Source organism: Protomyctophum parallelum (assembly GCF_964188405.1).
Source record: "Protomyctophum parallelum genome assembly, chromosome: 22".
NCBI lineage: Eukaryota > Metazoa > Chordata > Actinopteri > Myctophiformes > Myctophidae > Protomyctophum > Protomyctophum parallelum.
The window spans coordinates 18064463-18079081 of NC_139714.1; the positions used below are offsets into that span (position 1 = coordinate 18064463).

The window sequence follows — 14619 nt, forward strand, 5'->3', positions numbered from 1 at the left end:
GCCCCCCCCGAACCTCAAATGACGTCACATTGTAGGCTCTACAGAGCCGAACCAACTTTTATTCGGCTCTAAAATAGGCCCTAAAAGGCAACCAATGCCATCAATGCAGTATAAATTGTACACCTACAGTCACTGTGACTGTGAGATATGTATGTATGTGTATATCCACCAACAACAGTGAAAGAACCTTTTCATGACTACTACAACAGTAGAAAACAATTCAAGCTATGAGCTACGTTTCAATACGATCCATTTGTTAGAACCATCCCGAATGAATCAATCGTCCAACCGATCAATGCATGCACGCTCGGAACTGCCAATCAATTGCATGGCAGAGTTTACGGTGACGAGGCTCAACATAAACATAGCAGTGTTTTCTGGTTCCACTGAAAAATTGGCCATTCATTATTTTTTTACAATAACATTTATATAATTGTTTTTAGGCCCACAATCAAGACATCCAGGATCCTGGTGATTCATAGTCATAATAACTTTGATTCTGTGAGATTTTTATTATTGAATATTTAATTATATGATATACATTATACATTTATTGAATCCCTTTTATAATTTTTCTCACAGAATAAATGGTAAATGGTGCATCTTTATAGCGCCTTTATCCAGGGCGCTTTACATAGATACAGATACGGAGGAAAGGAAGGATTTCGGAGGAAACCATGCAAGGCACCAACCTGCTCATCGGGAGCAATTAGGGGTTCAGTCTTGCTGAAGGACACTAACTCTGGGGGGGAGCCCACAGGGTCCGAACTGGGAACCTTAATTGCAGTTCCCATCCGGCCACTGTACCCGAGCCACCGCCACCCCCAGAATCAAAGGTTTCATGCTCATGATTTACCAGGATCCTGTATGGTTTGATTCTACAGGCTTAAAACATCTGATAAAACACATATCTTTGTAAATCTCTATGGGAAAACAAATGAATTTTCAGTGGAAACAGAAAACAACGCCCATGATCTGCTGTCCCATAGTTGGTCACGTGTCCATGTATGTCTGGCACCAAAAATAGCAAATCTAGATCTGCTATTTTCAGTGTGCAACAAAGTAAAAAAAAACACCCCTGGCATAACATCTTTCTCCACTATAATATTCCAAAAGATCTCAGTTCTTAAAAAATATATCCTGTTGTGATATATAGACATTGTTACCATTAATGTTATTATCATCGTTATGATTATTATATACAGGGTTGTGATGTTTGTTAAGGCATGCCATTAGTGTCTCCTCCATGTTCGAGAGAGAGAGCCCAGCTTTCCTGCGCTGCATCTAGTCGACTTTTGTCACAGCTGGTGAGCTGGATTCCACTGGTTGCCATGACAATAGCACTGCATGCTGAGGAGAGGTGTGTGTGTGTGTGTGTGTGCGTGTGTGTGCACGCGCGCGCACGGGGGTCCGTCCATCACTTACAAATACAATCTCCGAGAGCGAGAGAAAGTTTTGTCGTCTTGCGATGCAGATTGCTCTTGCCGAATGATTCCTCACCGGTGTGTGTCCTACTAGCTGCCGATACGCAGACGCACTACATCAACTGTCTTATCGCCTGTTGCAGTTCCACCTCCCCGTTCCCATTAGTGTCACTGTGGAATCTGAGAACAGGATCTCTTCCCTTTTGTCTGTTCCGAGAGATTAGCATGACCTAGAAATGGGGGGGTAACTGCATGGCAATAGCAGCCAGCCAACAGACATGGCTGGCCCAGAAAGTAAAAGTACAGGTCCCAACCCAATCTCAACCCACATACAAAATAGCACGGATTGGCACTTCCGTATACTACTAAAGAAAACCCCAAAGCTCTGTTATATTACACTGAAATCCTAGTGAAAAAACTAGTGTAATATATTTTTTTCTAGGCGTGTATGTACAGAATTGCCAATCCGTGCTATTTCACCATGTTTGGGTGCAGATCAGGGCCAAAAGTACCAACTGTTGAGTAAATGTATCAGTGTTTGGCTTATTCTCTGTGGCTCCCTTTTCCACTAAAAGAACTTTGGTTCTAGACTGGTTCCGTTCTAGATTCTTATAGTTGGAACCTTGGTTGGTTCTGTTAGACATTCATTTGGTTCCAATGCAGTTCCAAACCAACTTTCAGGGTGATCTGATTCTGAACCAGTTCATTTTCTGTGGAAACACTCTGAACTGGTTACTCATCTGCGAAGAGAAAAGCCTGGTCACAATATAAAGGGCAGTCCATACTGTCTCCGACCATCGAACTTTTCGTCGGAAAGCTCCGGTACAACTACAACATGACGTCACTCGCAACTTCTGAAACGCATTCCTCCTTTTGTTCTGAAAGCTGCACTCCCAGATGTTGTGACTCGCCGAACTCTACTTCGGAGAAAAAATAAAAGTCTGAACTTTCCGACGAAAACAAAAAAAAAGGCACTCTCAGAGTTACATTATTTGGTTCCAAACTATCATTTAGCTGGGTACCCCCTGGAACTCCCCGGACCCCACTTTGGGAACCACTGCTGTAGAGTGCATTGGTGGATTTTGGCGGAAGTACCGCTCAAGGAAATGACGTTGACGCTTTACAAATCTGTTTACATTCTCCGTGTATGAAATATGTATGTGATTGGTCTTAAAATATCGTATCCGGGGGGGAAATATATATGACGGATGTTTCCGGCCCGACATTTCCGGCTATGCACTCTCTGCCTTAAGGGCAGTCCATAGTGTACAAATGGAACGAAATAGACCCCATTTGGTTCCATTTGTACACTCTCTGTTACATTAACATTGATTTTACAATCATTTTACAAATTGGGGGTCCCAGAGATAGAAATGACATTAAATGGGCGTCTATATAGACTAATACGCATGTGAAAATGGGGGTCCTTGAAATTAAACGGGTTTAGAATCACTGCTATAGAGCCGTACAAGTCTTCTCTTATGGGGGGTCCCTGGCATATCTTTTCAAATGGGGGTCGGTGGCGCGCTATGAGCTTGTAGATCTACTATTTTTCAATAGCTAAAGCATAACATAATGCTAACACCAAAACGGGTTCCCGCCCAAAATGGGTTAAAGCCTCACCTATATCCTGGGAGAAAAAAACAAACTAAAGACAGATATTTGACACTGGTGGTCTGATAAAAGTCTCAAAAAAGAAAATGTATGCATTAAAGTAACCGTCATGTTTCCGTCACGCTCGTAGCTTTGGTACTATTAGTGTTATCAAACGGGTGGCACAGTTTCATTAAATGGTTACAAATTAGGGAGAGCGAACGCAGACAAAATGACTATGGCCAGTAGGCATAACACTCATTCTAGGTGTGTGTGTGTGTGTGTGTGTGTGTGTGTGTGTGTGTGTGTGTGTGTGTGTGTGTGTGTGCATGTGCATGCGTGCATACGATTATTTCCTGCTTGATGCAGACATGACAGACAGTTGCCCAAAGGTTCCACGTACGTTGACAGACATACTTGAATGTTAAAGTGTTGAGACTATAATTATTAGACACAGCAATGTGCACAGTGCCAATGTTAAGTTAACTGAATGAAGTCAAACGCATTGAATAGTTATTATTCCAAACAATTTCAGTGTTTCTCAAAAAAAAAAAAAAAAAAAACTGTTTCCATTTCAAGGACCCCCAGGTTGATATGCATTTGGCCACAGACCCCTCTTTGACATTATCTTTTATTATTATCATAATAATTATTATTATTATCTCTTCTTGGACCCAAATCTACACCGTTGAGTGTTAATATAACTCAGCCAGTGTACAAATGAAACCAAATGTACCCACGGTTGTACACATCCGTCTGTCCATTTGTACGAGTTACAGACCCATAACGGTCCATTTGGTTTCTTCAAACTATCAGTCATTTAGCTGGGGACCCCCCCCACACACACACACACACACACACCCCTCAAAGGACACCTGAGGGTCCCTGTACCCCACTTTGACAACCAGTGGACACCACACACACACACACACACACACACACACACACACACACACACACACACACACACACACACTCTGAGCATCCTATGCTCTGCTGCCACCTGGTGGCGAGGCTGGAAAAGCAATGTTGCAAACCAACGTTAAAGGACAACTTTGTTTTTTTCAACCAACCAAGGTTCATGTTTTAGGTTATTATTAGAGAAAGTAAAGTATGTGTTCCCCCCCCCCCTCCCTCCCCTAGTCCTACTAGACCCCAGGACATTACATCTGCCCACCAAAGCTCACGGGATCTACTTAATTTGAAGGGGGAGGTGAAACAATGCAGTGAAAAAGTGTTTTAGGGAACCCCAGCAACGTTTCGGCCTATATGGCCTTCATCAGGCTATCTTTTTTTAAATCTTTTGAAAGATGGTCGAAACGTTTTCACTGCATTTGAAGACAGCGTGCGGGAGTTTCTTCATTTTCATGTTGTCGGGCTCTAGGCTGTCCTCCTACGCACCTGTCGCCTGTAGGTGTGCAATTTTCTAATAACAAACTGAAAAAAGAAAAAGTTGTCCTTTAAAGATCTGATTTACACTAGCCCCTATAGTCAGAAAAGTAAATATGATCTTGGGAAAAAAAAGATAAGACAAAATACAGTAATCTGATATATTTCTATAGGGCTATTTATCTTTTGTCATACATATGAGATATTGCCATTTCTGTTAAAGGTCTGGTGACAAAATAAATGTTTTTGTAATTGTTCTTTCAGCTCAGTTGCAACCAAAAAAACCTTTACTTTTAACATTCAGTAGATTGTCTGTGGTCTTCTGGCTCAAACAAGTGCTCTGATTTTACTGTGGACTGTGAGGTAAGAGTCCCCAAATCCCATGACACAACAATTTGCCAGCAGATGTCACTGTTGAGGGATTTTGCCTTGTTTTCATTGCAGCTCCAAAAGGTCTTCAGAACACACAGAAAACCCCATACCAGAATCTCCACTGAATGTTCAAAATTCAGGTTGTGTGGGTGTAAATTATGTCATAATAAAAACCTAAAAGAAAAACAAAAAGTAAATGAAAATGAACGTCATGAAACCTTTAATGCACGGAAACAAGAACATTTATTACGGTATTAAATTGTGTGACTGCTTTTGACACAAGGCTTGTGAGCCAATCAGCCATAATATTGTTATCTCTAAAAGTCCTCATGCCATTATTCATTCATTCTGACATCACTTGCTCTAGCAGCCATATAATGTTAGATTTTAAGTTCTATGGCATACGGTATAGTTTTGCGATAGCTACCTTTGTAGTTTTAATTATTTTTTTTGTAAACTGTAAAACATAATCTATTTTACAGTTGTTGTTTATCAACTAACCTCTGGATAAAATGTGCAATACCACAGTAAGGCAATTGGATATGGCTATGGTCATAATATACAGTAGCTGTGTGTGTGTGTGTTATGCAGTACTATTCCATAATATTATGTGTTTGTGTTCACTAGGCATGTAACGATACACTCAACTCACGATACGATACGTATCACGATATGAGGTTCACGATACGATTTTTCACGATATTTTCAACACAATTATTTTCCAGACAAATGACCGAAAAATCTTTTTTTTTAATGATTTATCTTCCCCCCAAGCTTTTTTCACAATTTGTATTTAACTACATTGCAAAAGTAGCATTACTTTTCATGTAAAATTACTTAATTTCTGTGCAACAACTGTAAACATGCTTTCATGTTTAAACCAAGCTCGAGTTAACATGTATTTTCTTTGATGGCATCTTAGGATAGATGTAGACCTATTTGACAATGCAGAAACATAATTGCATTCCTTGATGTATTAATGAGCATCAATAACGACCATCACCTGTGTCACATGACATACAGCTCCCCTCTGCGGGCCTCTACTACTGAAAGTGACTGTATGGAGTCTGTCTCATTTCTCTCCAAAAGCATGTGAATATGATGGAATAAGATTACAGCTCACATTTCATATTTTTTGGAAAATCGATATTAATTTTTAATAAATCGATACATAATTATGGTCGGGATATAATATCGATATATATCGATATACGATATATCGTTACATGCCTAGTGTTCACGCATACACGTGGTTTGTGTGTCTGTCCGTGTGTGTGTGCATGGATGTGGGGTGCATGTGTCCATAATGTCTGTCCTGATAAGAACAAACCGTTCTTGTATATTTCTTCATATATATATATATATATATATATTTTTTTTTTCCACAGTGCAAAAACAAGCCTTTCCCTTATACGGCATTCATCTCAACCGCCCCGCGTCACCAGAAAACCTCGTTCATTGTCAACACAAGTCTCACTTCCAAATAATCCTCTCATTTGCAGTAGGTAACGGGGCTATATGCACACACGCCATTTTGGCAAGAACTTGGGTCCTTTCCCTATACTTCCTTCACAGGTGTTTACCTATGATACTAATGAAGGCTCTGATCCCATTCTGGTCAAACAGAGTCGGTAGTATTAATGATACTAATGAAGGCTCTGATCCCATTCTGGTCAAACAGAGTCAGTGTTAATGATACTAATGAACACATGTAAAGCGTCTTTGGGTATTAGAAAAGCGCTATATAAGTCCCAGATATTATTATTTTTATGTTGGCTCACTGGAAACACTCTGCTACAGAGTGTGCTCTGCTCTGCTGTCTCAAAGTGTCCTTGAGTGGGTTCCAAATGGCCCCTTACGTACGGGTGTGTATAACTCTGAGAGTGTACAAATGGAACCTTAATGACCCCGAACGGCTGTGTACACTCTCAGTGTTATGGGGGTCCTTGAAATTAATCAATTTTGGGCGGGAACCCCTTTTGGTGTTAGCATTATGTTATGCTATAGCTATTGAAAAATAGCAGATCTACAAGCTCATTTTAAATCGAAGAACGACTGACATAGAAACATAGCTTTTTCAGAAAACGGTCAGGATGTAGAAGACATTTTTAGAATCTGATCTCAGGTCAAAATGGGTTAAAGAAGTTTGAGAACCACAGTACAATAAATGGAACAGAGCCTTAATTAGTATCATTGGTAACACCTGTTATGTGAAGGAAGTAGGGAAGGGTTAATTAAATAAGATTAGGAAGCGAAGACCATACGGTGGACTCCATGTTGCTCCCTGGAAGGAAAGAAACATGCGCAGTGGGCTATATGCAGCCAACACTTCCATGTTCAGCTTCCTTGGTCTCGATTCAGCATTTCAGTCCGACAGTCATTTTGTAGTGCTACGTCACGTCCGGGTCCAAGTGGCACCAGCTCCCGTCCACGTCTCATTGTAAATAGAATATCTAAACGTGTGAATCTTTTTACAATGACGTTATTTTTTCAGAAAGGAAGCCATTGAGGGTTAAAATGGGTCTTAATGCTTCCAACTCGAGTAGAATTATTAATGTATTGTACAAGTGTCCATGACAAAGAAAATATATGATGTGGACACAATAAAGACTATTATCATTATTATTGAAGGTGGTAACAGTCCATTTACTCAGAACAATATTTCGGGGGCATATTTAGAATGTGTGCAGGCTTGAGTATATGTTGATTGTTGAATCTAGTTTGCAATTAATGAGGATTTAGTTGACACAATGAAATAAAATGGCGATAGTATCCAGTGTGGGGCAGACGGCCTGTCACAGCCAGATTTGGGAGAGCAGCAGCTTTGTTGTTGCGAGGAAAGCGGTAACATGAGACTTTCGTGGTTGTTTTCGTCTCAGATTTAGTCCGACGGAGCGTCACAGTATAACTCTATGGGGACACAAAAGCGACACAAAAGTAGGACCCGGAAGTATCTCTGGAGGGGGCGCTCACGTCACGGCTAAAATACTGAATTGCACATGTTTCTTTCCTTCCAGGGAGCAACATGGAGTCCACCATACGGTCTTCGCTTCCTGTCCTCATTTAATAGTCCTTGCCGGGAATTAGGAAGAGTTAGGGCAGATTGACACCGAGTCCGTTTGATTCAAACTGTTCCCGAATATGGTCCCCACTGTCCATGATTTACATTGGCCTCCCATGTACACTTCATTCAACTGTTTTCAATGCTTTCACATTGCACCGATCCGTATCCGAGTACACTTCAATCAACTGTATTCAATGCTTTCACATTGCACCGATCCGTATCCCGAGTACACTTCAATCAACTGTATTCAATGCTTTCACATTGCACCGATCCGTATCCCGAGCACACTTCAATCAACTGTATTCAATGCTTTCACATTGCACCGATCCGTATCCCGAGTACACTTCAATCGGTCCCGAGACTACCTCCATGCGGTCCCGGGAACGGTACGCAGCATTCACACTAACCACAACATCTGCCAAGTGGACCCGAGACAGAGCCCACCCGGGACCATAGTGTGAATCTGCCCTGATTCTGTGTGCATAGAGCCGGTTTAGCGCCCATCAGGGGACCATAGTGTGAATCTGCCCTGATTCTGTGTGCATAGAGCCGGTTTAGCGCCCATCAGGGAGCTCTGGAAGACTTGCAGTGTGTTTCTGTCCACTCGCTCACTGTCCCACAGACATACTGTCAACGTGTACTCGTCGGGCACATGTACCATATTTTGGTACATATCAGTGTGATTTTTTTCCCTTCTTCTTTTGTCCTGATAGGTCGGAAAGAACTAAATGTAGGTGGTGACATCACATGCCCCGGGGGGCCGTGTGGGGGGGGGGGCGTGGAGGGTATTATGGGGAAACGATTCAGCAAGCAAGGGGGGGAGGGGGGGAACTGGATCCTTTGCTTGTAAAACATTTAACATGTTTTTTTTTCTTTAATCAGGGTTTTATTTTTGAAGCGATGCTCCACTCATCCCTGAAGAGGAGCGCGCTCTCTCCGTAGTGAGTTCACCGGGCAGGACACCTGCCCCTGCTGGCTGGTTGCGCCGGTACGGGTAAAATCGTATTCTTTTTGTATTATTGTTTTTGCAGAACAGATGTTTGGCGGTTAATTGAAGACGTGACCCCGCAACCTTCCGGACCGGTTCCAGGGCAGGCAGTCAGTCAGTCAGTCAGTCCGTCCCCACAACCTTCCGGACCGCTCCCAGGGCAGTCAGTCAGTCTGTCGGTCAGTCAGACAGTCCACCGGAACCCATGAGCAGGGCAGCAGCTTGACATGCTGGGGGTTCTGTGACAACCACCCCCTCCCCCAGTGTTTTATTCAACTTGATAAGACCATAGAGAATCTCTCACTGTCCCGGTCAGCCCATAGGAGGGGGGTGTGGGGGGTGTCATGGGGTCAGACGTAGATGCCCTCTGGGTTGAGGCCGGAGGAGGCGGGGTTCTGAAGGGTTCGAAGGTCACTGGGTAAGAGGCGGGAGGAGCCGAGTCTTTTCAAGGAACCAGCGTCGATTTCTGAGGAGAGCGACGAAGAAATGATCGTTATAATCAATGTGGATTAGAATCACACTCAGAAGCATCACTAGTGTCACATCACAGTTTTAACCCATTTAGGACTGACACCACATTCTACACATGTTTCCTGTTTCTATATAACTCTTGAGAGCGTAACGTGAAACCAAATGGACCCGTCTCAAGAGTTGAAGATCTACAGTATAAGGGTCCGTTTTGTTTCATTTTACTCTCTCAGGAGTTGAAGATCTATAAAGGGTCCATTTTGTTATAAACTCTCCATCATTTAGCTGGGGACCATCTGGAACCCCCATCAAGGACCACTGGTGGTCTCCAGGACCACTGGTTGAAAACCACTGTACAGAATAAGATATTATAACGCACAAGTCGCACGTCCTCTGGCGTTGGTGCTGAGCCCAAATGTTATACTAACAGATATCATAAACAAAAGCATCGAAACGTTGTATGTCCTGCCTGCTGTGTTCGTGAATACATTTACCTGGAACATTACAAAGTGAGTTGCGAGACCTTGCTTTTGTTTATGAAAACCACTGTACTACATCAACTAGTTGTAAAAAACAAAACAAAATAGTACACAACACCTACTAGCTAGCCTTTACAAGATCAAACATGTTCCGAGTATGCCCACAAGATGGCACTGCATCCACATTTATTATATCCTTTCAGCACTTTCAATATTTCACACAACAATTTGCAATATTTACAGATATAGCAATGGTGTCTTTTCACACAGTATGAGGACAAACATGTTCAAACACACGTGACTCTTCAAGATAAACCAACAGCTAAAAAGAAAATCAACGAGGTGCAAAAAGTTACAAAAGTAGTCTGGTGCTTCAAATATCAAACAGACTAAAAAGTTGAAGACAAGGCGGCGATCCAGTGGTCTTCATCAGGGCAAGTATGATACTTTCGCTGATGATGAAAACATGTTGGCGTTTTAACTTTTGTAATAAAGTACCTTGATTTTATATTCACCCTGATGGATAGATTTGATTTTGCCCACAATTAATGTCAAGGTTCATCTTCTTCTTTTTTTTTAATATATATATATAATTTTTACCCCACGATTTTGTAACCCATTTTTCACCCCTGTGTCAATTATCTAATGTGATCCTGGGCTCTACACACCCTCCGCCAACCTAGTCCCCATATATGGGGGACAAGGGGAGAGCAACGGACTTGAACTCATGCATCCTTCATGCATGAGTGCCCCTTTACACCCGACAGGGGGGGGTTTTCCTGGTTGGACGTAGCGTGTGGAAGGAACACGTTATTCCAACCAGTTCCTTTCACCTCCATCAGGCGCCCCGGCTGGCCAGGGGGAGGCAGTTTAGAGACCAGGATTACTGCTGATTTTTGTGAGGGTACCTACCCTATAGACCGATTCACAGAGGGTTTCCTGGGTGCGGCCATTACTGAGGTGTACCATTGAGTGCAGCAGCACTGATTAGCTACACCTGGCCTACGGAGCACCTGCTCCATGGATTACACCTCAGTAATGGCCGCGCCCAGGGCACCCCTCTGTGAATCGGTCTATAGGGGACACGGGCAGAATATGCAACCTCCACACAGAAAGGCCCTTTTGCCAACCCCGCCTCGGGTATGGGCACTGTTGACACTGAGGAGAGGACACTCGGCCAGCGCGCACAGCGTCCCCAGCGGGAATCGCTGGGGACCTTCTAGCTGTGAGGCGACAGCACTACTAATCATCTTAACTTTGGCCTGTTCCCTGTTTTGCCCCATGTTTGTGACAATTATGTTTTCAATTTCATCCCACCTTATACTTAATGTCACCATGTGCCATCCTGTTCATATTTCACGGCCCTATATCATCATTTATAAGATACATCTCTGCCGACATCCTGTCTCTGTTATGCTCACTGTATTTCCCCACCAGCAAGTTATAACTCGTAATAATGTAGCCCTGTTTTGGATTTTAGCCTACATGTATTCAGCCTTGGCAATTTGATAGCAGCTCCTGGAAGGTGTAAACACAACCAACACACTATCAGGAGACAGCTGTAGATTCTTGGGGTATTTTTAGGGAAAGAGAGTTTTATCATCAGGTCACGATGACCACAGCCTTCATGCCTGAAGCTCCCTCAATGTGCTGGACTAATGAGAGGGTGCGGACCCCCAGGTAGGATATCCCAGAGCCATCTAATAGAAGAGTTACGATATAGAAGGGGCAGAAACAGAGCGCTCTAGTGCTGTTCATGCAGCCAGAACTGAGACAAGCTGAAGTTGGAAATACATTGTTTTCAACGAGGGCGGCGCAAACAAGAGCTATTTTAAGCGTGTGTGCAACATGACAACTGTTTTAAAGTATTGTACAGTAACAACTAAAGTCTCTTTAATGTTTATGTTGTACTATTACTACAAAACAATTTAAAATAAAGCAATTTAAGATCATTAAAGCTGGGGCTGTTGCCACCTGAGTCCAATGCATTTCTGCCTATACTTCCGGTCCAGGACTTGTCCCAGTTGGTTGTCCCCGCCATTGGACTGAAGCTTCTTGGAGTGAACGCAGTTTGCGTAACTCTTGTCCATATCTAAGGCTCTGGGCTATTCAACGTTGAAGCTGCCACATTAAAAATATAAAACCAAAAAGAACATAGCGATGAGCCTGTAGGTCTGCTATTTTTTTTTAAATCAAAAGAACGACTGACATAGAAACATAGCTTTTTCAGAAAACTGTCAGGATGTAGAAGACATTTTTAGAATCTGATCTCAGGTCAGAATGGGTTATGGTCCGACTAGGTCTGTCACGATTACACCATGACGATTCATTGTCAGGCAAATACTTGCAATTCAATTTATGTTTGTTTGTGGCATTGAACACCGGAACATAATTATGTCTCGCAATCAAAATAATGCACAGGGCAGATATGACAAATACCGGTATATGAAATATACAAAGAAATTGCTGACATATTCATTATTTTTTATACCTAGAAAAAACATATTTTATGTTTAATGTTTGAAATGTGTTACCATTATTGTTGTCCTCCGGGTTGGGCTGGGCGGGCAGCACGGTGACCTTGGTTCCGGTCTGCTGTATGAACTGCTGCAGGTTCACCTGCCTCAGTTCTTTAGTGAGCTGCTCCAGCTCCTGTTCCTTCTCCTGAACAAAACAATGGAAAGTATTATAAAAGAAACTAATTCAATTCAAGTCATTTTGAAATGAAATGGGATTAACTGCTGACAGCTGTCTATTCGTGTCCCTCACGTCAATGTTTTAATTGAACGTGGATGGTTAAGTGAGTGAGTGAGTGAGTGAGTGAGTGAGTGAGTGAGTGAGTGAGTGAGTGAGTGAGTGAGTGAGTGAGTGAGTGTGTGTGTGTGTGTGTGTGTGTGTGTGTGTGTGTGTGTGTGTGTGTGTGTGTGTGTGTGTGTGTGTGTGTGTGTGTGTGCGCGTGTGTGCGTGTGCATGTGTGTGCGGGCGTTTCATAAATATTGAACAAATCCAGGCTTAATTGTGACGTTTTTTTCTCTCCTGAAAAGTAACGCTTTTGGACGAACAAGGGTTCCGCCTGACAATGACGAGATTACAGATGATATATTATGGGTACGGACGTCTCTTTAGCCCGTTCGATCAAACAACGGTAACGTTTGAAAATGTTGTGTGAGAGTTCTGGACATTAGAAACGAGCCATATTCACCGGCCATCCCGTCACGCAGCCAGGTGGAATGGTTTCACTGAAACTGTTGATTTTGGCAGCAAAATTTGAGTAAATCTACAGTTGATTTATTCGGCTAAAATGTATTTTGGCAGTCCTTGATGGCGTCATAATGCCTGATTTAATTTCCAATTTGCTGAAAATAGCAGATCTACAAAGCTCACAATACGGCACAGCACGACGCGTTGTGTGAGAACTACTATTTTCAGAGCACAACACTTTTAGTTCTAACCGGATCTCTTCTCCACTAGTCCCTCTCCAACATTTTAGTCTAGTTTTTATTTGTTGACGGAATTATTGTCAGTGTATTTATAGTTTTAGTCATCATAGCTTATAGCTTTTATTTCATTTTCGTCAGTGAAAAAAAAAGGTAGTTGAATTTATTCTTTTCATAGACGGAATCAACAGTGACTGAACACTGAACTCTTTTTTGGGTTGGTTATGCAACAACTCCCAGGCCAGGGGGAAGGATGATGTCCTCACTCAGGCCCCTCAGTAATCAGCTGAAGAATGCAGTGAACCCCTCCCAACGCACGCACGCACGCACAGTCCACCGGAGCCAGCCAGTGCACAGCACTGCGTGGACCAGTAGGATTAAGTCTCTCTCCTCCACACAGAATCTCTCTCGGACTGACCCCATTCTCTGTGGCTTCATCATTATTCCACCGGAGAGCCTCTCTCCAAACAAACACTGCTTTCCAAAATACTGCTATAGTTAAAGTTTGGTTTCAAGGAGAAATCCATATCAAAACACCCATGAATCAGCCTATATAATCCCGTCCCAACAAACGTGTTGGCCTTGAATAGTTTGATAGATGCCCCCCTATTATCTATTTCCCCCATCCCTCCCACAGTAACATGCAGCTAGAATGGTAGAAAGCTAGTTGTCTTCATTCTAATGCGGGTATTTTAGTAGCTCCAAACTCTATACCATTAATGGTCTATTAATAGTGTCCTGGTACTCACACACCCTCGGGCTACCGGTCACTCCGAACCCAGGGCCGGACCTTCATTTTCAGGGCCCGTTGAGAACTCAACTGGGTTATTAACCCATTTTGACAGTTTTCTGAAAAACCCTATGTTTCTGTATCAGTGGTTCTCAAACATTTTCCTGTCAAGGAGCCCCAGAATTATATGTACAGGCTCTGTATGTATGGCTCTGAAAGAATATATATTCAAAGACTTGCGCCACATTTTCGCGACTTTAAAAAAATAGCAGACCTACAAGCTTGTAGTGCGGCACTCGGTGCCGCGCTATGAGCTTGTAGATCTGCTATTTTCCAATAGCTAAAGTATAGCAATGCTTAAAACACCAAAAGGGGTTCCCGCCCAGAATGGGTTAATGGGCCTATACCTGTAGTCTCTTGTTGTACTGGCCCAGGGACCGGTCCAGGACCCTACAGCTGTTCTCCAGACGGGCTGTGTGCTGGTTCTGGACCTCCAGCTCTGCCCGGACCTTCCCCAGTTTGACCCGCAGCTGAAAACACAGGAGAGGAGAGAGGCCAGGTCGGACTTGGACTATAGCCAAACAACTATTCCACAACAGTCGGGACTTTCTATAATGTAAATGGTAAATGGAAAATGGTGCGTTTATATAGCGCATTTATCCAAGGCGCTTTACA

The 14619-nt window shown here is 42.8% G+C and overlaps 1 protein-coding gene across 2 annotated transcripts in view; it reads right to left on the reverse strand.

The window, feature by feature from the left end:
- Positions 1–4989: 4989 nt before the first annotated feature.
- rassf8b (Ras association domain family member 8b) overlaps positions 4990–14619 on the reverse strand; it is a 52437-nt gene continuing 42807 nt past the window's right edge. For both annotated transcript variants that reach the window (XM_083757968.1, XM_083757967.1), the window contains exons 7-9: positions 14352–14474; positions 12312–12441; positions 4990–9296 (exon numbers count right to left, since the gene is read on the reverse strand). In XM_083757968.1, the coding sequence (XP_083614094.1) occupies positions 9181–9296; positions 12312–12441; positions 14352–14474 (369 nt within the window). In that variant the 3' untranslated portion in view covers positions 4990–9180. The remainder of the gene's footprint in view (positions 9297–12311; positions 12442–14351; positions 14475–14619) is intronic.